The sequence below is a fragment of the Thermobia domestica genome, chromosome 4 (assembly GCF_964235325.1).
Source record: "Thermobia domestica chromosome 4, izTheDome1.hap1.1, whole genome shotgun sequence".
Lineage (NCBI taxonomy): Eukaryota > Metazoa > Arthropoda > Insecta > Zygentoma > Lepismatidae > Thermobia > Thermobia domestica.
Window position 1 is genome coordinate 274,090,487 of NC_137457.1, and position 26,124 is coordinate 274,116,610.

The window sequence follows — 26,124 nt, forward strand, 5'->3', positions numbered from 1 at the left end:
TGGGCGTCCCAGAGGTAACATGTTTCTGCTTTGTTCCGATAAGAAACCACGGCAAAGAAAACACAGCTTATAACAGTATGTATATTGTCTTAGTATTTGGCGTGTGTGTTTTGCTTTTGTCTGTATTTTCTCGGTTGCTCCGTTTCTATAGGCCGTGGTTACCGCGGTACGTGGTTCGATTCGTAAACAACATCTAAGTGATGAAGTAATCGCAGAAATAATGAATGATTCAGATTTTCATGGTTCTTACACAGATACAAAAAATTGAATGGAAAGAATCTGAAGAAGATTTGTCTTCCAGCAGTCGTGACGAACTTACAACTGAAATACCAGTTGGGAGAAATAGGAAGAGAAGCATTGTTATTACGAGGGGTGATGCAGCGTTGGGTTGGGTTGATCAAATTGAAAGAAAAACAAAACCCTCTTTCTGTGGTGCACCTAGCACAAATTCAAATATAAATCTTGCTCCTGGAATCCCCCATTTTGATATATTTTCATACTTTTGGGGGCAAAACTTTGGAAAATGAAAGGGTACTTTGGAAACTGAGGCACCTAGTTACCGGAAGCAACAAATTGACAAGGAAAAAAGAAGGGACTTTTGAATAATTTTATCTTGATGCACCAGTATATTAGCATACATTTCACAACATTTCTTTGTTCAACTACAAAAAGGAAGCAAGATATGATATTTTAAAATAACCCTTGATTTCTGCCGGACAGGGCAGTTTCGAAATTTAAATCCCTATCGGCCTTTAAGTGCTACTTGTTGTTGATTATATTTTTCTCCTCAATGTTAGTCATTAAGAAACTTCTTTCATATGTCATCTAAATATTAAACATTTTAATGAAACGAATTTATTTAAAATGCATCCCTAGCTAGGATGACCCGAACACAATTATATCACTATTGCATCTGCCATAATCCTCGAACGTTGCCTCGTCCGAATATCGCCTGTTCGATTCCTTGAAAATCCACTTTTGTAAAGGTGCAAATGCATCTGATACCATCACTGCCCACCAAGTTCTACCGCGATGGAGTACATGACCTTCCCGAAAGTTGTTAGAAGGTCGTCGATGCTGACGAGGGACTATTTCCGACATTGCAGGTACGTACTAGCTGACATATCGATGTTCAAAGGCGGTGGGTGAAAAAGTGATAGAACTTTCATGCTACCTTTATATATAGGGTGTTTCAAAACAACACCGACACGCATGGGAGGTGATTCCTTATACCAAGATAAGACAAAAAGTATAGAACAAGCTGGCTGCACAAATGCTTCCTTTCGGAATTATAGGCTGCCGAAAACATGGAAAAATGAACTTTATGGCATGAACTTTATGGCATATATATTCACCTATCAAAATAAGATAGTGTAAATAATCTTTTAAAATTGTGATATGCAAAAGAGTATATTTAAGGAAACTCTTGTCCAAAAACTTGGCCGTAACTGCACTCAAACCGGTTTTTTAATTCTACTTTTAGATATTCTATTTTGTGGTCTGTGCATATTTGCTCAGTTTACACATTGAATGTCCTACAAGTATTCTCCAAATATTTTATGGTAACCGACATACGCTGGAAACACATCCTCAACGCATTTCTGTGTTCAGGCAGATATTGGTCATATATAGACTGTAAAACATCTTTTACCGTCTAGCGTCTCATATGGTAAGAAATCTTTTAGGAATAAAGTGAAGAAAGTAAAACTTCAATAATTTCTTTACGTGTTTTTTCTCTAGCCATTAGCTTAAATTGAAAACAAAATAATGCTAGTTTTGTTTGTACTGTTAATAATGCCAGGTATGAAGTGCCGACTCGGGTGAAGAAAGCAGGATAAGAATTATCCAATAACGTTACACTAAAAATTAATCAGAAAACTTCTGACATTTGATTAAAGGACAACAATTACACCCTAATTTTCAGCCGAACTCATCCACATATAATGTACGCGACCTTTCGACATAATTGTTTCAGCAATATAAATTTGTTGTCGTTTGCAAGATTATTCGGAGAGAAATATATATATTTCGGAGAGATTTCGGAGAGAAATATATATATATTGAAATCTGAGCTTCAGATGCAAGAACTATTACAACTACGTTTGTAATAGGAAAAGTTTGAAGAACTGTGATACATATCCAACGTCATGTAAAAGTATAATGTACTAGGAACAAAGCGGAAACGTTTTTGTTTTCAGGAAAACAGTTCTGCAAAGGCTAATCCCATCTCTTCTGAATGTAATGCTACGAAATAAGTCTTCTAATCAAATGACTCAAACATATCATAGCTGGAAAAGATTTTATGTAAGCGGAAATGTGTTTGCCAATTATTCTTCTGTTTCGAATAAGAGTTCAAGTATTTATATCTTTATTCTTTCCACACTTTGTATTTTCACACTTTGTGGTTCATTAAATTAAATAAATATGGAAAATAAACTATTCAAAGATTATATCTGCAAAATTTTGTAAGTTTTTTTATATTACGTGTGTATGTAATGAATGTACTATTGTGTCACAATAAAATATTTATTAAGTTGTATCAAATAATTTAGAAAAAGAAGCAAAATCACTTTATTTTAGCAAAAACTCATTGGTCAATTTCTTGCCAACAACAGACTAAGAGGCTAAAAAAACTGAGGGATTTTAGTGTTAAGTGACTCTTAAAGCATTTTACATAATTTAGCAGGTGAAAAGTGATCTAATATTTAACATAACTTTTTACTATTCAAAAACTCAACTAACTTATCTGTAACATACAATACTGATAGCATAATAATTAGAAGTAAACAGAATCCAAATACTGTTATACTCTCATTAACCACATTAGTAGAATTAATAGCAATATATGTGTAAATTCCAAGCAATTTGTATCCTACATAAATAAAATATTACTCTTTATTCCTGTGCTTAGTAAGATATACTTAAGTTAATTATGAAGACAATTAAACGTACAACAATAATAAACTAACTAACATAGAACACTTAATGATATGAATTTCATAAAATGTACACTTAAATAACTTTTAATTTTATACCTTACAGGATGGCAAGAAATCTAATACTCTTATAAAGACAACGCTTCCTGTAATGTCCAGACGACTTTGCCGAAGTGTAGTTGAAAATCCCTTTGACACATTATTCTGTGTTGGTCATCATAATTTAAGAAACAGTGTATGTGGGGTACGTACGTACATTAATCTTGAACTAATACTAATTTTATATGTGTGTTTATATTTCATATATTTTTAATGATAGTTCCTTCAATCATAATTGCGAGTATTATCCGTTCATGGTTTATTGCTATTGATAACACCTTTGTTTTACTTAACATAGTATATAGTCCTCATGAGAATTATGTAATTATTAAAAATGAGAAAATAAGTCAATTGAGCAACAATGTAAAAATATCTTATTTAACAAATTAGTACATATCTCTCACACAAGTCTTAAAACTTTCGCTACTTCTATTTTTTTAAAAAAGGAATCGACTAACTAAACTTTTAAATTGTTAAATAAACATTGTTAAGTAAGACGAAAGTAGTTCAGCGTTGAAAGCCTAAGTAGGCATCCATCAAAATATTAGAAAACTGGTGCATTACGTAATATATGTGTATATTTAAAAAGTTCTTAATAGAAAAAAGTGAAAAAATATTTTCAAAACTCGAGGCATAAGGAACGGTTTGCATACTGGGTCACTCCCAAGTGGTATAATTCCTGAAACTTGTTCCATACGTAGAAAGTAATGTTGCAGTATGATACAGGAAAGAACGGGAAGAAACGCGCTGTTAGAATAATTAAATTATATATTTATGCAGAAAAGTTAATAAATACTGAAATCACTGCACCTCATACTACATACAGACGTTACGAAACGAATACAACCTTTCCTCGAACCAAAGGAACCTGTGTCACCACAGATATGCATGCTTTGAATCGTAATTATTCTGCTCACAAGTTTGGCAATGTGCTGCAGTGATGTAGAATTTCTTTCGTTCCTCATTCAGCGCTCTTGACAACTCCTAGAATGTCGTTGGTACATCTGGCTGTGTTGCAAGACGTCTCCCCACAATATTTCACATATGAGGATGGGATAGAGGTAAGGTAACAGGCATGCAAGTATATTAGCTAAATGTATATCCTCATATTTTTGACCTCCCGCACTGTTCGAGTTGATCGCGCATTATGATTCATGAAGTTTATGTTTGAACCTACAGCACTTCTGAAAAGACACACGCAAGAAAAAATTACAGTACCACATTACAGTGGAAATGAAGTACAGTGTCCAGTTCTGGTGCCCTTGGCAGTACCGCAAACAGCAACGCTAATTTGCGGATGTGAAAGCTATATATTTTAGAATACCATCTAGCTAAGATACCACCACCATGCAGTCGACTTGTATTGTAAAGCGCGAGATAGGACACTATGCAGCCGAGCTGAATATTTTAATATCCTTCCTTCTTGGCTGTTGCACAACGTAACGATCATCCGCTGCACTAGTTGAACTACTCGATCATTACCTGTTGGCGCAGTGTTAGCTGTAGTTCAGAACATGTATAACAATCCTGTGGGCAATGCCTGGCCCCTGCAGGATGTTCGCCACATTTTGTCAATCTTACAGTTTCGCGAAAATTCTTCTCTGTATGAAGTCATGTTAATGTTATCTTCACGATATGTTTTCATGAATAAAATCAATTTTTTTCACATCAATATCTCCCAGCGGGACACACCCCTCCCCTTTCATTTCATTCAAGAACTTCATGTTTGAAGAGCAGAAACATCGGCGCTACTAGCACACTCACGATAGGACATATAACATCTTGATTTGCATTGAATTGTAGGAGACCGCCGACAATATCTTAATTCATTTTCACCAACTATTCATATTCTCGTCTAATTCATTAGACTATTGAATTTTATGAAACAACAAATAAAATGGAGCTAAAATTTGTAAATTTGACAGCCCTTAAGAGGAACGCAAATATTTTGTGTTCTTGAAGATTTTATGTTTCAAATTATTGATGAAATTAAGAGGGTAAATATCATTTACTCTATCATTTCCTGTTCATAAATTACACATTTTATATTAGTGGTGATATGGTGTTTTGAGAACTATCACTATTCAAACACTTCTGATTTAACACGCAGTTTTGCAAGACTTGAAATTGGCATTGTACAGGGAAATAAGATTAAACCAATTCCATAATCTTTTTTTAGTGTCATTATTAAGAGAATACATTAAATACATTGAATACATTAAATACATTAAATACATTAAATACTTGAATACATTAAATGCGATAAAGCATTCTTTTATTTTCCTCAATAATGATTATCTATATAACTCTCAATTCGTTGTATATGTAATTTACGTAATAACATATACGTACAAAATCTGGTTAATTATTTACACTTCTTCAACATGGATACTATTCCCTATATTAATGATTACTTTGTATATTATACATATAATAATAAAATAATATACGTCTTCAAGATTCGGACTTCTAACTTCTTTATTTTGGACTTTAAGAGAGAACTAACTCTTACTGAAAATGTCCTCTTAGTAACTAACATTATTATTTCATTACTATAGTAAAAAGTAAATAAGAAACAAATAACAAAATTAAATAGAAATAAGTCACAAACTACAAATCTATAACAGTCATACTTTTTCCTTTATTTTATTTTTTCGCTGTCTCCTAGGTTTTACAATATTTATATTCTCAAACATCTTTTACCTTAACTTAGGAACGTATTTCATTATGGTTTCATATTTTAGACATACGTTAGTTCAATTCTCCTAATACCTCTTTATTTACAAGTAAGAAACTACTATGCTTCAAGAGAGAGAAATTGTTTGTCTTTATCAGTACATATCACAGTAGTTAACAACACTCTTATGTGATTTATTTTCCCTCCATACTACAGGAATTAATCTGTTTGTAAAAAAAACTGTATTCCTGAGAAAAAACCTTTAGATATAAAAATGGGGAAATATAAATAAGGAAGAGTATAGTGTACCTTTAATTTTTATAGAAGCGAGGAAATTCTTTTGAAGTTTTATCTAACAAAAGTCTATCTGGTAATATTTATGTAATTTTTATCTTTTCTACTCAACGTGTAAATAATCTGCCCTTAGGATGTTCAAAACCTAGGAATTTTGTATCTTTATACACCATTCTTGTGCAATGGGATCGTTAGTACGTATAGCACTATATTCATTTTTCATGTATTCAGTGTGGTGTAAGAAAAATACATTATGAAACTAATAGGTCATTAATTTTAAACGAGAAATGATTTCGTTGATCATGATAAAAAAAACTGAATAATGGTGCATTAATATCCAAGTATCTATAGTGATTTTTTTCAAGAAAAGTCCATAGAAATATTTGCGTACAAAATAAGACCATATGGGTCAGCCGTCACGAATAGTTTCAGAGTTAGGATTGTCCAAAATCGTAAAAATGAACTTTGCAGGAGAATATTTACAAAACTATTATTGATTGAGATTAAGCTGCGGGTTATTACATTAGGCTTGTAATCTGTTCTATCCAAGAATGCATGATTCAGTATCAGAACATCAGAGTCCCCAAAGTAAGTGGAAAGTCTCGGATATTCGAACGGATGAATTTAATTCGTGACAGATGGTATGACGTCCAAGGGGTAACAAAAAGTCATTGATAGACCATTAATATTTGAACAGAAGCAAGAAGGCGAAGGTTAATTTAATGTGTTGTTAGTGATGGAATAACAACAAAAAGAAATGAATGTAGCATGTAAAATGAAATTAAATAAAACTATTACTGCTGCTCAATCATGACTTACAATCACGATCTATGTGCTACAGAAGACAGACTCATGGTTTTGGATGAATTGTCTTAATAAAGTTAAAAGACCGAGTAAGGAAATACTAGTTTTATATAGGAGTAACTAATCCAATCACACAATGAAAGTAATAATACGACTGCTGCATCATCTATTATCTCCTAAGCCGTAACTAACATTCTTGTCAATGTTAGAAGTTTTGAGATATCTGATTATTCTAAAACGAAAAGGAAATTGTTCAAAACTGAGTACAAAGACACTGCATTCATTCCACACACCTTTATTTTAACGCAGCAAATTATATTTTCTGAATTAGAATTTTATTTGTGCTCTTATATGATTTAATTTTAAGTTCTTTAAGTTACATTTGATATACCGATTTACGTATGTTGTAGTTAATACCACAGTTTGCAGTAGCAAAAATGTGTTTTGCATGATTATGTACCAGATAAAGAATTTCACACTAGGGATAAGCAATATGCAAGGGAGAATGGACATACTGGGGAATGATTTGAAGAACAAAATCAGACAGGTGGTGAATGTGGTTCTTGCAAACGTACAGAAAAAAGTATATAACTATCGTTGCTAAGCAAAAAGAAAAGAACAAAGACTGAATCTGATCGAATAAAGAACGGAACATTTAATAAATGGGTAGAATAAGGCGAATACAGTGTTAATAACTACTTCAAAGAACAAAGAGTCAGCAATTCTAAAAATAAAAAAAACATAATAGAATAGGTAGTTTGTAGAAAGAAGTAAAGGAACACACCCAAAACATTGCAGAAAATATGACGAAGTTAAAGTGTGGAATTCAACTATTAATGACAACACTGAGAAACCGTACAAAAGTTCACTCTAAGCCTAACTACTTTGAGACCTATAGTTAGTATTACGATGAAAATTGTGATCAGTATGTACACTTCACATCTTAGCAGTGTGATCATGAGAAATAGGCTGTATACTTCTCACACATTTTATAGTATACTTGTCACATGGATAAAATCATATCATTCAGAAGTGAAAACTCACTGAGAACAAAACCGGTAAGATATTTTTATGGCAAATACGTCTTACAATATCCATCCATTTTAAGTAAAGAAGAATTGAAGTCTATTAGTGATTGAAACAAACTGGTAAAGAGTAAAAGGTTTCAACAGTCGGGGATGCGAAAACAAGGCAATAACAAGTAGCAACATTTAAAGAGATTTCGAAGTTTGGAAGTCAATTTAATGTACACGCGAAAAACGTCTTAAGTAAGTTGAATACGTTTTATGATCTTTTCAATTTGACTGGGAAGAACACACTTATAATTGTACATCGTCGATTACTGAATAAATCTAGGGCATGTTTTAGAGGCCACAAAGTGATATCAAAGCATGTGAGGGTTTTACAAGACCTTTCTTACGTTAATACGTTTTCCTAGATTTGAAGTAGCGCAGAAACGTGAGCTTGAGTATAATATATTTGAAAACAATACCTCATTATCGGATTTGCTGTGACGATTACCGAGATGTAACAGACAGGTGTAGCTGAAGTAAAATTAGCAGAATTGATCCTGAGTATCGAAGAGCTAGAGGGTAGAAATGATTTTGAGTGTTAATTCCCGTCGTAATATGGACGGTCTGCTACCACGGCATTAAGGCTACAACAATAATAACCTCTTTTATAGTAATGAATTAGAATTAAGAGATAAAAATAATAGATGATTTGTAATACACGTAAAGAAAGTATTAAGTCAATATATAACGTAGAACACCTATCATGTATGTTGATATTATTCTGGACACAAATGAGTACAGTCTCAAAATATAATTTTCCTCCAAGAAACATTACTTAATTCCAATAGTTTTTGTAGCCATTTCTTTGCCACTAAATTTCTACGAAATTTATGGTCTAGTGAAGTATATATGTACATTCGAAAACAATGCATGATGAGATGTTGATAAATTAAATAATATTAAAGGACTAGATTTTGTCGTTCGAAAAATCAAAATCTGCGCTTTGCATTCTGGAAGAGGGTAACTTTAAAATGTTAAACATTATCTAGAAATGTAATTTTTTCCACATTTCGGCAAACTTTAGAACACATGGAGGCCCGGAAGATTTCTACCCATTTCTTTCTTTATTCCTTTTTATCCCTCAAGTACACAATTTTTCCATGGTATTACGATTTGAGGATAAGAGGAATTTGGGTTTGTACGAACATCTCGCAGATATCGGACATGCAAAGCCAATCTCATAAAAGGTCTATTACTTTTGTAACTTTCAGCAGGATAGAAGGACGTTTCTTGGGGAATAAGGGAGCAACTATCGCTAATAAGTTTCAGAAATACATATACTTCATCACTTGTCTACTAATATTCTAATGCAAATCTTGAAACAGTTGTGTCGCTGAAGGACTTGACTTCCAAGCAAAATACGAAATGATGCCGCTGCACGATAGTCGGAGAACCCAGGACTTGACGGCCACCACAGTTTTTCCACTTTACCTCGAAATACTCTTTGTTCATCTGTGTATTTTCATATATGTGACCGTTACGTGTGACAACACTGGAATGTAAATGGTAAGGTAAGCATTGGGGGTTTCATACTTATAATCCGTCATTTCAGTATGACCCATCACAGCTGCATTCAACATGGTGAAGCAAGAGGCATACTGCTGTCTTGATTTTCGTATGTTTGTTAGTGTACTCGCAATGTTAATGTTTTATAGCCTTTCTCCGTACACCTACATATACAGTGGCTTCGAACCAGTTGCGACCCTAGAAATCGAGGCTGGGATCCCTTGATTGCAAGGCGTTGTGGCAATCGCCTATTATTTATCTGTTGTGGCAATTGTGAGAACGCAGTAAACAACTAGTTTTCAATTTAATTGCAATTTTTTCTACTTTCCCTGTGATAATCTTTTGTGTTCATACATCAAACATGTCAAGAGAAGATAAAAGAAGGGAGCTTACTTTCAGTGTAGATTGTACTATTGTTTACTGACATGTGTCATCTCTGATCCGCTCAATGACATTGTCACTGCTGTTTCTGCCTAGCAATACCGTGTGTCATCTTTCTTATTACTACCTAGAACGGGACCCACATGGCCGAGGAACTTTACATGTTAAAGACCGAAATTTGCAGCGTATCCATGAGTTCCCTTGCGGTTCTTCCATTGTATAACATAATTTCATTTATTCAAATCTTTTTATACATCTTTAATCACCCGCCTCCTTTATACTATGCGACAACATTATGGAATGTTAATTTGTTTAAAACAAATGTGGGAGAGTAAAATACGAACTCTTTCTTGAGACATCTACTTTCTTAAAGTGACTTTTCACTCCTTTTGACACGTAAGCAGTATTGTTGGTTTTAGGTACCCTCACCTCACCTTCCATGCGTTGTCAGCAACCTGTTGTTCAGTACTTGTGACGGAGAAAGAGGATTAGTTTTAAGTCAGTGACAGGGTGCACCCATTTTAGTTCCGTGATAGAATGGGTTTATGGTTAATAACATTTCTTTCCTCCTTTCCTTTCTTTTCTGCGGTGTGTATTCCCATTTTCTGAAAAATAATAATTGAACAAATTCCTTCTAAATTATGAAATATTATTAACGGCGGTCTCCTGTAGCACATAGGTCATTATTGAAGATTATGAACCAGTATACGTAATGATTATATTAAATTTTATTTTATCCTCTAGACTTTTCAATCTTTCTGTAATATGGAATCACCAACCACACCAAAGTAACCTTTGTAATCTTGCCTCCGTTCAAATATGAATGGTCGGACAACGTCTTTTTGTTACTCCTTGGAACGTCATTCCATCTGTCATAAATGATACTCGTCTTTCCTAGCGGAATATCCGGGACTTTCCGTTTCCTTTGGGACTCTGTTATTCCGATACTAAATGATTCGGAATCATAAATTTTTGGATAGAGTAGGTTACAATTCTTAGATAGAAACATGCCGCTGAGCTTAATGAACAATCGTTTTGTAAATATTCACCTCCAAAGTTCAATTTCTCAGAATTTTGGACAGCGCTAGCTTTGGAACTATTCAGTTGTGACCGCAGGCCCACATGAACGCTTTTCCTTATTTTGATGAGAGGAATCACCTCTTCAGTCATTAATACCCTGCATAGTTGAATGTTCTGTAAGTAGTAATTCTAAGGGACTCGTTATGAACTTTGATATTGACAGCAGTAGAAGGAACAGTCAGTAATTTTTCTTTTATTTTTCCGTTTATTCATTGATGTGTGTTGATTGTCAAAGTGTCTTCGTGTTTTTGCTATAACAGCTGATTCCATTAGATGAATGAAAATGATTTAACGTAAAATAAATAGATTCCTTAAAAACGTTTATCCTAGAACAAAATTGCTTTTCTTCTGATACAACTATAGCAGAAATTTATTTGAATGGCTTTCTTAATTATTCTTTATCTGGCATTATTTGATAATTATAAATACTTTCATTTATTGTATAACGTGACAAGTGGATGCTGATATCTATAATAGTAGTTCATAAACTCTCAACTGCAAGCGCAGAACTGCAGCATTTTTTCGCAAAGAAATTCCTAACAGATATAATTTCTTTTGAATCCGAAAGCTTGTATTTAATATTTCAATGTGATAATTTTAACTCCAAATTATGACAGTAATTTTAAAATGATGTCTTAGCTCAGTGCCTTCTGTGTCGTGTAAGATTTGAAATGGTATTCATTATTGAGTTGTATTCAGCAAGATGAAGCGAATCAATTAAGTAAAATTGACGTTCAAGCTCAGATTCAATCAATTGGAAAGAAACGTGTTGGTGTGTGTAAACTTATTGACTATTCTATTCAGCTATTGGTCAATGGTGGTTCCTGATATTAAGGAAAATCGTGATTTGCTGACACTTTTATCTTTGTGTAGTAGACGACGTCCCTGCATTATGAATGTATCACACGTAGCTCAGTGCCTTCGATAAAAAATTAAAATTATTATGTAAACTATCACACATCATTAATGTAAAATTGTAATCGAATATATTAAGTGATTAATAATGTGATAAAAATCATACATAAAAGAACTTTAATTTCTTTACGTTATTTCCTCAGTAATTCTACAGTACATAAAACGCAGTTCATTGCCCACACATAATCTTCAAGAAGATTTCTTGATTGTTCGTATGTTTCATTGTCAATTTAATAAATCCTGTTCTCTTGTATGCTAAAGCTTTAGTTGAAAGATGCATGTCTTGTTCTTGTCCGTACCACCTTCTCTAGTTTGAAAAACGTTGGAACCATCACTAGCTTGTATTCTTTAACCTTTCTCTTTTTTTCTTCTAATGTATCAATAAATGGACGTCACTCCTCAACATAACGTTACTCTGACTCAGTGAACGGAGAAATTGTAGTTTCTTTGTTTGTTTGCTTTTAGCAATTGTCTTGAAACATTCACATTTTAGAGAAACATAGTAAGATAATCTTTGTTTTTATAAACGTAACCAAATAAGTTCTGCCGCTTTTTCAACCAGCACCCCCGAACATCGATATGTCACTTAAGACGTACCCGAAAGATAAAAAATATAGTCCCCATCAACATCGACAGCCTTCTGCCAATATTATGAAAGGCCATGGATTCCATCGCCTTAGAATTTCGTTGACCGTGAAGCGAATTAGATATCAAGGAGAAGAAGGTATTTGAACTTCTACTAAGGATTTGAACTGGTATCCTCTAAGGTGATTGTCCAATTAATAGGAAAGGTGATAATCCGATGCTGCAATCTCCGGGAAGTATGGTGGATGCAATAGTGTTTCCCATCCAAGTCGTGGAAGGAGCGCGGGTCATCCTAGCCATGTGAGGTTCATCGTTATCCTGTAACAGGAGGACATCTTTTCGATTCATAAGTGCTGGCATAAGATTTTTGAGTAATCCTGAGCACGGTTCAACTGCTAATACTACACAATTGTACTGATGCTCTGGTAGCAGTTCCCGATATACGATAACGCGAGCAGCTCACCAAACACAAGGGAGGACTTTCTTCAGGTACACTGTTGGTTTTTGCTATTTTGGAACTGGTTCATGGGATGCAAACCAATGACGATGGAGCCGTGGAGCTTGGTACGGGACCCACTTCTCATCGTATGTTAACACCCTGTCTAGAAATTGATCCCTCTTCAGATGAGACAGCAAAGAAAGACAGATTACCTTCTGGCCCAAAGTCAAATCATGTGGACAAATCGACCTAAGTATGTAGGTTTTCCAAATTGATGGAGGTGCTGCTGAATGCTTCCTTCACTCACACTGAATTGTAGTCCCGGTTTGTCAAATATCTTGCCTTTATGCGTCTCAAGTGCTGTCTGAAGACATCCTGCGTTGGTCTTCCGGCAAGTTGTGCGTTTTCGAGTGCTTTGCAACTGTCCTTAAAATTGTCAGACCACCACTGCGCTGTTCGTGCAGTCTCGACACCATTACCAAAGTCCTGGTATATCTTCCGGCCTGTTGCAGTGGCATTTGACCCTAGTTTGAACTCGTAGAGAATACACGCCCTTCTGACACTCTCTGGAGCTTCCATGTTCACTCTGTCCTTCCGAGGTGTCACAACCTAGTGGTATGTTGGATATACCCACACCAACAACTGACATTCACATTATCTACATTCGCATTCAACTCACGGTGTGAGGGTCATTTGAACACATAACACCACAGAAAGAGACTGAACTTTCTTGGTTACCGTTATATATACTTCTATATGTTTGTTTGGTTGTCCAGTACACAAATCTAACTCGTTTTGTTGACGTACTTCTAAGTAATTTTAATGAAAACATACCTGTCTGAAAAATACCGTAGGATATTTGAAATAATTGATGGAAATTCAAATGGATGAGGAGGTGAACACAAAAGAAAATAGGCAGTTAATCCCGTTTATATAAGTAAATGTTTTTAGTTTGTTTGCCTAGTGTTGAAATTTGCATCTTTTGTTTGGCGTACTTCTAAGTAAATGTATGGAGGGGATTTTAAGCTGTTTAGAATTGTTGATACGAAACCTTCCTTAGAAGGAGGAGGAAGAGAAAGAGATGATATAAAGTTATGCCGAAAGGAGATTTTCACACGAGTCTCCCATTTAGAAAGATGGAACTCGAATACCAGAGCTAATCTTGAAAAGAAGTTAATATAGACATGTGGCTTGTAGTCATATAGCACTAAGGGTAATGGAATGTAGCAAAAAGTGATCGAAACTAATAGATTTTAGATCCAAATCCGTAAATTTTGGAGGTCGCTGATGTGAATATTACCAGAACAGATTATTTTTAAGTCTATGCTTAGCACAACTATGAGATAAAATTAAAAACAAAGATGACCAAGACAAGTTCCATGACACAACAAGCCTACCAATTTGAAGACACATAGTGAAACTTCCGGCGGGAGCTCATGTGGTTCGGATTCCACGTTAATCAGTAGGTCCACGTCTCATATAGCCTCGCTGCTGAAAGGGACGCTAAACTAAAATCAACTCAACATAGTGAAACTAGTTTTTACTGAGCACCAATTATCATAAATAGAGCATTTTCTAATAAGATGTGCTTATTTTTCGTCGTATCTGAATCTGCAACAGAAAATGGAGACTTCTATTTGAATTTTCAATAATGAAAAGTTAACTTACTACTAAGCGAGAATGAGCTAACTTGATCATATCTGAATTTCACTCCCCAAAATATTAACTGTATAGTATTTACAGTCTGTAGAGTAAGAGTGAGGTCAAGTTAATTAGGATAAAAATGTATCTAACAGTAAATGAGAAAATATACATACATCACATATGCACAAAGAAAAATGCACGTACACTCATATCCAAAATAATTGTCGCATATCTATAACTGTCTTCTTCTATGAATATAATTTGATAATGATTTTCCAGGAAAATTTTAGTACTGATACTATGTGTATAATCGGGAAATGTATATTTGTGGTAAATTTCAAAGAAAAGAATAATAAATACGATAATTAGAATGAGTGTAAGAAAGTATTGGTAAATAAACAAAAAAGTTTTATTTTCGTTTTATTGTTCTTATTTACTGCTCTTTTGACTTGAAATTTGCCATATACATGTCTTTGCCGATTAGACACATGCTAACATTATAAGAAACACCGGGCGAATTCGTTATCAAATTATATTCTTACAACAATATATTTATAGACATGCAACAGTAATTTGGACATAAGTGTACAATTAATAACGTGACCAGTCCCCCGCAGCGTTGATAATGGCTTGGCATCTCCAAGGCAAGCTTGCAACCATGTTTTCATCATATTCGCGTTGAAGATACCTCCAAATGCGTCGAATTTGCGCTGAAATCTCTGTTAAAGTGAATACCCGCATGCCTTGAAGCTTCAGCTTGATATGACTTGACATTTTCAATGGAATTAGTGTCAGGCGACTGTGAAAGCGAATCCAGTATCTGCACATCTCTCTCCCTTTCCCAGTTGCTCCAGGGCTTTCTGCGGTGCTTAGGATATTGTCCTCCTGCAGCATCCAATCTAAATTTTTCTCGATGATCCAAAGCTTGACAGTCGGTTGCAAACATCTTTGATAGTTCGTAACATCTTACGTGCATTTAACGAAACGTTAAACATTTCAAACGTGCCGAAACCCAATTAGGAGAATCACCCCCAAATGAACAGCTGTATATGATGTTTCACTGTCCGTTGAACCAACCTGTCATCGGCAGCTGACTAGTTCTACTATCTGCTTACATAACCCCACAGAGAAGATTCATCGGTTAAAATTACTTTGTCCCTCTCTCGGTCCAAGTTGTCCTTTAGCCATGCCAGTCATTTCGTGACTGCTTTTCACTTAAGAAAGCTTTCTTCTGTGTAGCTGGATATTTAACGTTGCAAGCCCGGAGATGCTTTCTAATAGTTACACACGACACATCGTAGCACGTTGCTTTAATTTTGCTTTCACAATGTTAAGGCTGGAGTTCGCGAAAGCAGCCTAGTCACTTTTTCCACTTGCGGAGTCATTTTCCCTTTTGACCCACATTCTTCACCACTTTGTAACGATTTACGCTCTTTTGTACAAACTACTATATCTATCTATCTATCTATCTATCTATCTATCTATATATATATATATATATATATATATATATATATATATATATATATATATATATATATATATATATATTAGAGTGATCCAAACACAAAGCTAACAGTGGTCGGGCGTCCTCAAGGTTTATTTGATTCCTTCTGACGTATACAAAGAACGAACGAAATTTCAGCAAAATTAAGTCATATTTACATGCCGCTCCGGTATTATCTTTTTTCAGTTGTCAAAAGTTTTAGATAAATGTCACTATTTGTATTCTTAATTTACAGAAACACTTTCTTCATTGGAGCAGGAAAATTCGTATGATGGTTTTCAACCACTCGAAGAATAAAATGCTTCTGTTCCTCATCTTTTGTTAAGGCTTCATTATACTTCTCGATGAAACATTTTCTTCTTTCAGGTACATCATCCACCACAGCCATTTGTTTTGATAATTGGCAAAATTCTTGGAAAAAAGGATTACCTCGAAAATCTTTTGAAGTTTATTTCGGAACAGACTGAGGATACTCTTTGCCTTTTTCCAATATTACATCAGATATCGACTGTGTTTTCTCTGTTACTAGATCTCCAAAGTAAGTTCTTCGGGTTTCCTTATTCGCTTAAATCGTCGTATAATGTTCATTAACGCTGGCCGATGCATACTTTGGACCATCTTTACCTTTGTTTCTTCTGATACTCTGTCATCAAGAAGTGCTAATCCTGATAAATGCTCAGACAAAAAGCAGAGAAGTCTTGAAAATCATGTATATGCATTACTGGACATAGATTTGTCTGGGTAAGTTTCTAGAACTAACAATAGTTAATGCCATTGACAGGGGCTCGGTTGGCAAGTGGAGCTTCATTGACTATTACTTTTCCTGTCACCATCTAGTGATCATATTGAAAGCTATGAACTTATATCTATCCAGTTGTTAGCACAGCGATTGCATTAAATTATATTTTAGTATTGACACCTATAATGTAGTATACATGAATATAATGTGGTGTATACCCATTACCTACCTAATATTTTTAAGTACACTGTACATTCAACTTAATTTTACGGATGACAACTACGGGGGTGGCCATATGCTATATTTTTGGAAAAGGCCCATGTATACTTCCCAAAAAGTCTAGTATTAGATCATTGGTAATATTATATGAACAAAAAAATTTATAATGGTGCGACCTGTAAATATTGAGTAATAGGATTGAAATTTAGCAGGTAAGTAACTTATAACTAGAGAACAAAATAAGAGCCTTGTGGAGAATTATTTTGAACAAGTTGATTTTTTGCATTTGTTTTTGGACCACCCTAATATATATATATATATATATATATATATATATATATATATATATATATATATATAGAGAGAGAGAGAGAGAGAGAGAGAGAGAGAGAGGGAGAGAGAGAAAGAAAGAGAGAATCAAAAAATGACTAGGATCTGTAATGTGATGCCTCGCTAAAAATGAAAACTTAAAGCACAAATCAGGGGAAGTATTGAAAGTATGATAAGGACATAAATAACTGTACCTTAAAGAATCAAAATAAGATTTATGCTTCTTTTTCTCTATTTTTTGTCGATTATAAAGTGTAAATTTACTCAATGGTATACCTGAAAAATAGTGTACTGTGTAAAAATCTGTAAAAATAATCCCAATAAATATTCAAGTTATTGTAAAGTTGAGGATCAACCGTTGAATTTACGTTCCTTTTTTGGCTTCAGTCACTCTAGAATTTTATAAATCTTTAATTATTCCTTCGTCGATGTTGAAATTTACTAACAAGAGTGGCAGGCAAGGACTTTCGCTTTTCAAATCCAACAGCCCGATTTTTCTAATTTTTAATATTCTAACGTGTTCTTTTACCTGGGAAATGTGTTCGGTGTGAGAAAGTTTATATACAGTCAAACCGAAAGAAAATTTCCGGCTTAAACTACGAATCAAAGGAACACTGTGCTAAAAGCTGAAGAACTTATAAACGGAGGTGGTATCATAGTTTCGCTGGAATAGATTATCTTCATCTTTGTCATTAGTATCAATATTCTAGTCAGATGTGTCCACTGTATTTCGAACGGTATCATGAGAATTTGTTTCAGTGCTTTACACTTTCAAGACCTCCGTTGTTATAATTAGAGGTAATTCAATACCAAACTAACCACCTGGGGGAAAATTGTAAGTTTTTTTTTAATTTACATACTTCAAATTCTACAAATCATCTCATTTGATTTCCATATGTAATCATGTCTGTCTGAGTGATACATGAAACTTTTGACGTGACCTATTGTTGCAATAGTAACATTGGAAATAAGAAGGAACGTGAAGATCGTTTGGTCCTTAAATTTTTCAATCATATTTGAAACAAAATATAGATAACTGTTACGAAAAACTGCTATCATCATTGATATAGAAATTAATTTCCGTAAGTAAATAACGAGGATGAGTCAAAATGACTCTGGCGTTCATTATAGCTTTAATTATTACGCACTAGCTAAATCAATGCTGTTTTGGAAGCTCCAAATTCATCCACATATAATACCTTACAAATAACTGCTTTTAGAGTGGTATATAACTTATAATACTTTTCCATCTTCCGTCCTATTAAAGTAATAGATCAAATTGGAGGAGTATCCACGGATCTAACTTGATGTATGTGAAAAACAACAGCCAAGAGGTAAAAAATTGACCTATTGTATTCCTATTCTAGAGTTAGTTTTGCAAGGAAAAGATTAACCGTAAAACATTTTCCCTTATTGAAAGAAGTTATAACCACCAATAACGGTTACCTAGATGAACTTTTTTATTGTATTTAGGGTCTCTATATCAGGGCACGATAACGTCGAATCTACCTAGCGCCAAGTTTCACACACATTACGTGCATTCTGAATTAATTTATATATTACATATTACAATTGCTACATATTTCACACTACACCTGTGATTTGATATAGACGAATGAAACACTAAAATATGTACCAACATTGACATGGACAATTATATTCTTATTAGCCAATCAGTATATTGTTCTCATGAACTTACTTCATTATAAGATATAATTATACTTATAATCAGTATATCAAATTTTCATATTGTGCTTTATCTACAACGTGGCCCGTAATTATGTACGTGATTTTACAAAGACTGTGTTAAAGAAACTAGTAATATAACGAACATAAAATAGAACATAAACACATTACTCTTCCTTTTCCTTACAAAATTTTAAACTGTTCTACATGGAATGGTCCACCGAGGCAACCTCCATATCGGCACATGCATGGAGACGAACAGCAATACTGTCACAACCAGCTTGGCAGGGCCGTGCCTTGGGGGGGGCGAGCGGGGCGACGGCCCCGGGAGCTGAAGTAAAGGGTCGAAAATTTCGGGAGAAAAAAGGAAAGAATATAGGAAAAATTGCTTGGAATATATGTATGGGGACACTGTCGTATACTGTCCGCTATGGGTGCTGATTTTACACGGCACGGACTTGCGTATTGGTACTTTGTTCAAGTCTCCTGTGTTAATTTCCCGTAGTTCGGTCATATTGCGTATGTGATGTTGATACACTTTGTTCTTTAAAATACCCCATTAGCAAAAGTCAGGTGGTGGCAAATCAAGAGACGGTGCCTTCTCGTTATTGTTTGCTGCAGAATTCAAACGCATACATCACAAATGCTGTTCTAGAGACAAGCATTACATCATCTTGTCCGCCATACACTGTCGGTTTTAAGTCCAGTGATAGTTATCCCCACTCTCTGGTTATATAGTGTTGCCATATCGAAACTCTTGGTTCAGAATTACAAATACCACAGTCAAACATCATATATATAATAAATGGGCACAATGTATATAGTTAAAATATTGATCATTTAAGTTATTTTATGAGAAGATAAATATAGAAGACAGAAGTTATTCCTGTGGTGTTATTAATTCAGGTATCAGCTTTTTGGGATGCTTTTCTGGGAGTAGTTAAGGTTATACTGCGTATTACTTATTCGTGTTGCAAATACACTATTTTAAAAAACACCATTTTTGTTATTACGAATGAACGAACATTGATTTTGTTTGAAGATATACGATTAAACAAGAAATATATTTAAAAATTGTTCTTTTTCTAGGGTGATTCTGGACACCCGGCCATAGCAAATGGTATTGTTGTTGGAGTAAATTCCAAGGGCAATGATATTTGTGAACCAGCAGTTTTTAAACCTTCAGTATATACAAAAGTTTCAAGTTATATCGAATGGATACGAGATACAGCTGGCCCTATAATAACCGTGAATACTTTGTATCCCTTCTAGGTCAATTTAATCGATTGTATGTACAGAACGTAAAATATTGTTAAACTTCTATGAACTTTATAAAATGTACAGGTATTAATTAACGTGCACTATCTATAGAGTAAAAGTGAAGATTCTTTAATTCGAAGTCTACATGTATTAGACAATTAAACTACAATTTTAGTTAGGTTATTGTAAATATTATATATATGTAACGTTGTGAATATATCTGTAAAAGTTAAACATGTATATATTTCAAATAAAAAAAAATATGATCTTTAAAAATGTGTTTCGCAGTTAAAACTTTTTTATTTAGTGTGCTCACAAATTAATGAAATAAACATGATTACAATGATTTCTTTCTAGTATATACAGGGTGGTAGAAACCTCAACCGACAAAATTCGGGAGGTACTTCCCGACACCGAAACAAGAAAAAAAAGTACTTTGCACTTTTCTTTAGGACACGTAGTTTGGGAGCTACATGATACCGAAAACGTGGCAAAATACACTTTACAGCGCTATATCTCCTCTATTTTGTAACGCACATTAGAAAATAAAAAAAATCTAAACAAAAGTGCATTTGCAAAGAATAGAATATTAACTTCAGGTCCTTTAATTCAGGATAATTGTTCAGAATAAGAATCTAGCTCTACTAAATCGGGGGGAATTATTTTTAGTGTTATTATTTCAAAAATGACGTGAATTTATATCATCTCGAAAAAGTAAATAATTTCTAATCTAAAGTTAAAATGGTAAATACAAATGCGCTAATTAAGGTCTATATAGTAATTAATTATGCAATAAGAAAAGAAGGTGATTCTTGCTATATGCTTTATATATGGTCAAATAGATTTGAATACAAAATCTAAGCAAGTGAATGTTCGATACAAGAGATAGAATTTGGATTACAACAACTTCAAAAGAGGTACAAAATATTAACATTAAATAAGAAATATATATATATAAAGAACTTACCAATTTACTGTATAAATTGAATAATAGGAGATCTTCCAAAATGCAATCACGAAAAACACCACCTTAAATGATCGATTATCACAGTGTGTATTACAGTTTTCATGGTATTTTCTGCTATCCATTTTCCACATTCTCCGCTCTTCATAGTGCCTTTAACACTAGAAGGACCGCACTCTCTACCTACCTATAATGCCCGCAATGGGTCATTTTGACCCGTATTAATTTTTATACTGATATTGTGAAATTTTCTGTTGGGTTCTTGTCTTTCTGTACTAGAGAGCGCGATTATTATATTAAATGTTAGCTCAGAAGTACTTTTTACGTACATTAAGGGGTAAACAGAAATACTTATATATACAGATATACTTATATATACTTATATACCTATACAGAGAGATACCTAGTTACAGGGTATATAGAAGTGACACATGCTTCAACAATACACAACTTAATTTTCTAATTTGTATGAGAATTAAAATGTTGGAAAAAAATAAATGATTTATTACAAAATGATGTTTCTAATAGTTTTGCTTTTATTATTCCTTTTTTGAACACGAAATTGTTTGTAGGCAGTCTGTTATTTTACAGACTTAGTTAACACAGACTTATAAACACCTTAGTTAACATTTTTCCTTTCTTATTGAAATAATCTTGAGAATACAATGAACTATAGAGCTTCACCTACTCATGAAAATGGTGCAAGAAGAAAACTGTCTTACACGTCTTTCTTGCACTCATTTCACACCAACACTTTCGATTAGCACTTTCCGCACGCAAATCTTTTGCATGATGGGCAGCATGCAGATGACTTGTTGGCACATTTTTGTGCGACCTGGCAGTGCTTTCTTTTTGTAGAACCCTTAGTTTGCTGTGGAAGATATTGTTTGGGTTGTAGATTCCGTTTCCTTTCTTTTATGATTTCGTCAGCTATATCCAAGAGGAACTTCCTTCTGCTTATCCGTCTTCCAGTGACTGCTTTGTAAACTATCCAAGAATTTATGCCTGTCAAGTCCAATATGTTATAAAGAACATGAACTGGCCATCGTCTACTACCAGATCGAACAGAGTACTTGCGCGCCATTTGCTCCAGAACATCTACACCCACTTTCGTGTGATTGTAAAAGACAACTGTTTCAGGCTTCCTTTTCCCTGTTGTTGGTACTTGTACATCACGATGCAGAGTGCACAAAATTAGCACCTTCTTATTTTTTCTACAGAGGTAGTCTGTCATCGTGTGGCCATATTGCTTTTTATATATTTTTATCATATAGCTCTCGATTTGGTTCCACTTTCGTGACGCAGACTGGTAATTCTCTAAGTTGTTTCCGTACTGTGCCTACAATGCTGATAGCATCTTTCTTCAACTTCTCAGCTAGCGATACAGAAGTAAAAAAGTTGTCGCATGTAAGATTCAAGCCGGTTATCTTATATGGTTCCATTAGACGTAGAACTACATATTCGGGAAGAGGCTGGTCTGCAGGCTTATTTTCGTCTTTTCTTAGGTAAGGAAACCCGTGAAGACAGTATTTGGTATTGACGTCAGCTAAAGCCAGTACTTAATTCCAAATTTATCCGATTTCGTTGCAACGTACTGCAAAAATCTGAATCTACACTTTGTGGGATATAGTTGTTCGTCACGTGTAAAATTTTCCCCAGGGTTGAAACAATTCAACGAATTTGTCACAAATATGTCCCATTTTGAAGATGTAAGGGCAAATTTGTCAGTTTGTAGCTTGATTGTTCTCTCTGCACGTGTATCGAATCAAATGTACTTCATGATTTCAAGAAATCTGTTCCTAGGCATTGCATCTCTAAAAAGAGCTACTCTCCATTTGCTGGACCAACAACTTTTCAGTGGCATATTCCGCAGACCTAACGCACCTCTAACATAGAGCAATGCTATGAAAATTAGAAGTTCATCTTTATCTACTGTCCAATTAGGTTTTTCTTTCTCCGCCTCTTTCTCGGTACATCTTTCGATAATTGATAAGAAGTCATCATTGATAATCAGTCGAAACGCACTAAACAAAGAATCCTCGGTTATATTTTGCTTTGCATAACGTGTTGGCCCTGGAGTAATACGGACGATGTTATGCGTCTGTCTTATACCCTGAGATGGAGCTGATGAATCTATAACCTCCCATTTTGTTCCATCAGCCGTAGTTACAGATCTTGTGTTTGTGGTACGGAATCTTCAATATCGCTTGACTCATTCGAAGAGGAGTCCGTTGATCTTTCGGACACGTTCTCACACTCTTCTGTAAACTCAGAATCCGAACCTGAAATCGGCACATCTTCATCAAACAATGTATTTCCAACTTCATCTCCAGAATCGCTTTCTGAAATACTTTGCAATTCTGCTAGTATTTCTTCGTTGTAACGTAAAACTTTCGTTCTTTCCTGTGACATACTTCCAGAATGATCGCATAAAAATTGTATCTTGGTCTACAAAGCAGTCTGTTTCATCACATCATCGTCACCAATAACACAAGTAATTTGTAAGTATTGAGTAAGTTTTGAGAAGATCAAGAGGCTTCTCTAGAAAGCAGGCGACCATTTTTCTATACGAGCTTATTTGGTTATTACTGATAAGGATTGAGAATGAATAAATATGGGATAGTGGATTCAAATGAGACACATTTTTAATTACCATATTTTGTTTACTTACACACGAAATTTCACAATTTTTGCACTTGTGACACAATAAATTCTACAATCATACGGAATCAGTCAGTGACAGAAAGAGCACCCTAATTTGCAGCACATTGCCCGTTGGCTATTGGAAGTGGTTTCGACTGAATTGACGTATTAGTTTTCCGGCTAATTTTTCAAAACATGATATTTTTCATTTATATTGTAGCTGGAATATTTTTGCTTTAAAATGAGCAAAGAATATTTGAGTAGGATAGAATTTTTGCATATTGGTGTAATGCGCTTTTCTCGCAAAAACTGCACTCCCTCCCGGTCTAGAAACTGCTGAGTCTCTGTTGCATAGTGAAACCAGATAAATCATATCCAAAAATGTAATCACCTTTCGAATTGTTTTCTTTGATAAACGGGATAAGTCTTTTTGGAATGCGTTCATTTTGCACCCATTAATTGCTTATGGAAATAAAGCCCAGAAGGACTTTTTCTGCTTATTCTGTGGAAGTTTAGTTTTGTACTTAAATTTTACGGTTCCAGGAATATGACCAGAAATGTGTGTACGACATGTTTACACTAAATGCATACCAATTTGTAATGCCCCGGTATTGTCAATCTATACCGTGCATTATATATATATTGTAATTCGTGTTTTTGTTGTTAAATTTTATTTGCATTTCTGAAAAGTTCAATTTAAAAATTTTAATAATGATTAAAGTTGAATATTTAGATGTGGGCAATGAGTTTTGTGGTCAGTATCATCTGAAAAAAATAGAAATTAAAAGAAGATGAAAATGTATTAAATTAGTTGTTATTTTTTATTTAAGAAGTTTGGAAAATCGAAAAGAAATTTACTCAAGGTAATTTTATATAATTCGTAAATAGTATGTTATAAACGTGCGGAAAAATATAATAAAATAGTTCCTGAAGAAGCTAACGGCTTGTGTATAGCCCGCTCCCCAGTTCTTTGTCACCGGAACTGGAAGAGTCACTACTACTACTACTACTACTACTGCTGCTGCTGCTGCTAATACTTTTACTACTGCTACTACTATTACTATTGCTACTACCACTGCTACTTATATCGAGAACAGAACCCAACCAACCCCTGCGGGGCTTCTAACCCGTTCCTACTACTACTACTACCATTGCTACTAATTACCACTACCACTACTACTACTGCTACTACTACTACTGTTACCGATACTACTACTTCTACTACAACAACCGCTACTACTACTACTACTACTACTACTACTACTACTACTACTTATATTAAAGCTTCCGTACCACAATATTTACATCTTAAATTTTTATAACATGCGATTACGATTCATTAAGAACTAATATGAAACGTTAGAATCACTATGATTCGTTAAAAATCACTGGGGGGAGCGGACTATACTCAATTCAAGTTAACAGATAACTTGTTAATTACGCGAAAAATTTTGTTTATTTGAAGGTGGAAAGTGAAATAAAGAATGACAATGAGCTAAGTAATTTTTGCTCGGCAAGCTAATCTTCCCGAAGTTTCATGTTCCACCTGATAATATGCACTCTTTATTTATATACAGATATAATGGCAAAATTCCAGTAACCAATGATTGGCCTCACATTCAAAATTGCTTATAATTATTGAATATATGTATTGTACTTAGATTTACATAAACTTTTCATAAAGTGGCTGCATATTCTTGTAAAGGAGAAATGTGTTGCCAAATATATCCTTTAGATATTTATCAGCAGGAAGGTGTCATAATGACGTGTGTATTAAATATATAGTCCATGGTACTAAAACGCTCATTTCGATTCCCTGAAAAGAAAAATCATTTGATAATTAATGTATATAAAAAATGAAGCTACGTGCTAAAAAGATAGTAAAAGTAAAATAAAACAATAAAGAAAATATGTTAATAAAAATTAAGGGAATATAAGAATATACACATAAAAGAAAATAAATTGAATGATACTTTGGATATAGGAATAAGATTTTAAGAAGTACCGGCATCACTTCAATACTGTTGATACGTCTGCCACGTCCAATACATCCGTGAACCTGAAAGAAATATAGGAATATTAATAATAGCTATAAATGCACAACATTAGAATAATTTTATAAAATCAGAAAACAGCTAGCTTTGCTACTTAGTAAATATTTAGAAAGACAAATTATGTAACAATTGCTCAAAAGGTCAACTAAAAATACATTAGAATGATAAGAAGTACACATAAAAATCCATTATATATATATATATATATATATATATATATACAAACTTACCTTGGAGTTAGTATTTACTCTTAATATTTACTTGCAAACCTACTGGATACTTACCTTTT

At 34.0% G+C, this 26,124-nt stretch overlaps 1 protein-coding gene across 3 annotated transcripts in view; it reads left to right on the forward strand.

Moving 5' to 3' along the window:
* Positions 1 to 20,410, forward strand: part of LOC145683517 (trypsin-like) — a 73,965-nt gene extending 53,555 nt beyond the window's left edge. For 2 of the 3 annotated variants that reach the window (XM_081754859.1, XM_081754858.1), the window contains 2 exons: positions 3,043 to 3,180; positions 20,004 to 20,410. In XM_081754859.1, coding sequence (XP_081610985.1) covers positions 3,043 to 3,180; positions 20,004 to 20,186 — 321 coding nt within the window. In that variant the 3' untranslated portion in view covers positions 20,187 to 20,410. The remainder of the gene's footprint in view (positions 1 to 3,042; positions 3,181 to 20,003) is intronic. The other variant, XM_081754857.1, reaches the window with a different exon arrangement.
* The last annotated feature ends 5,714 nt before the right edge of the window (positions 20,411 to 26,124 follow it).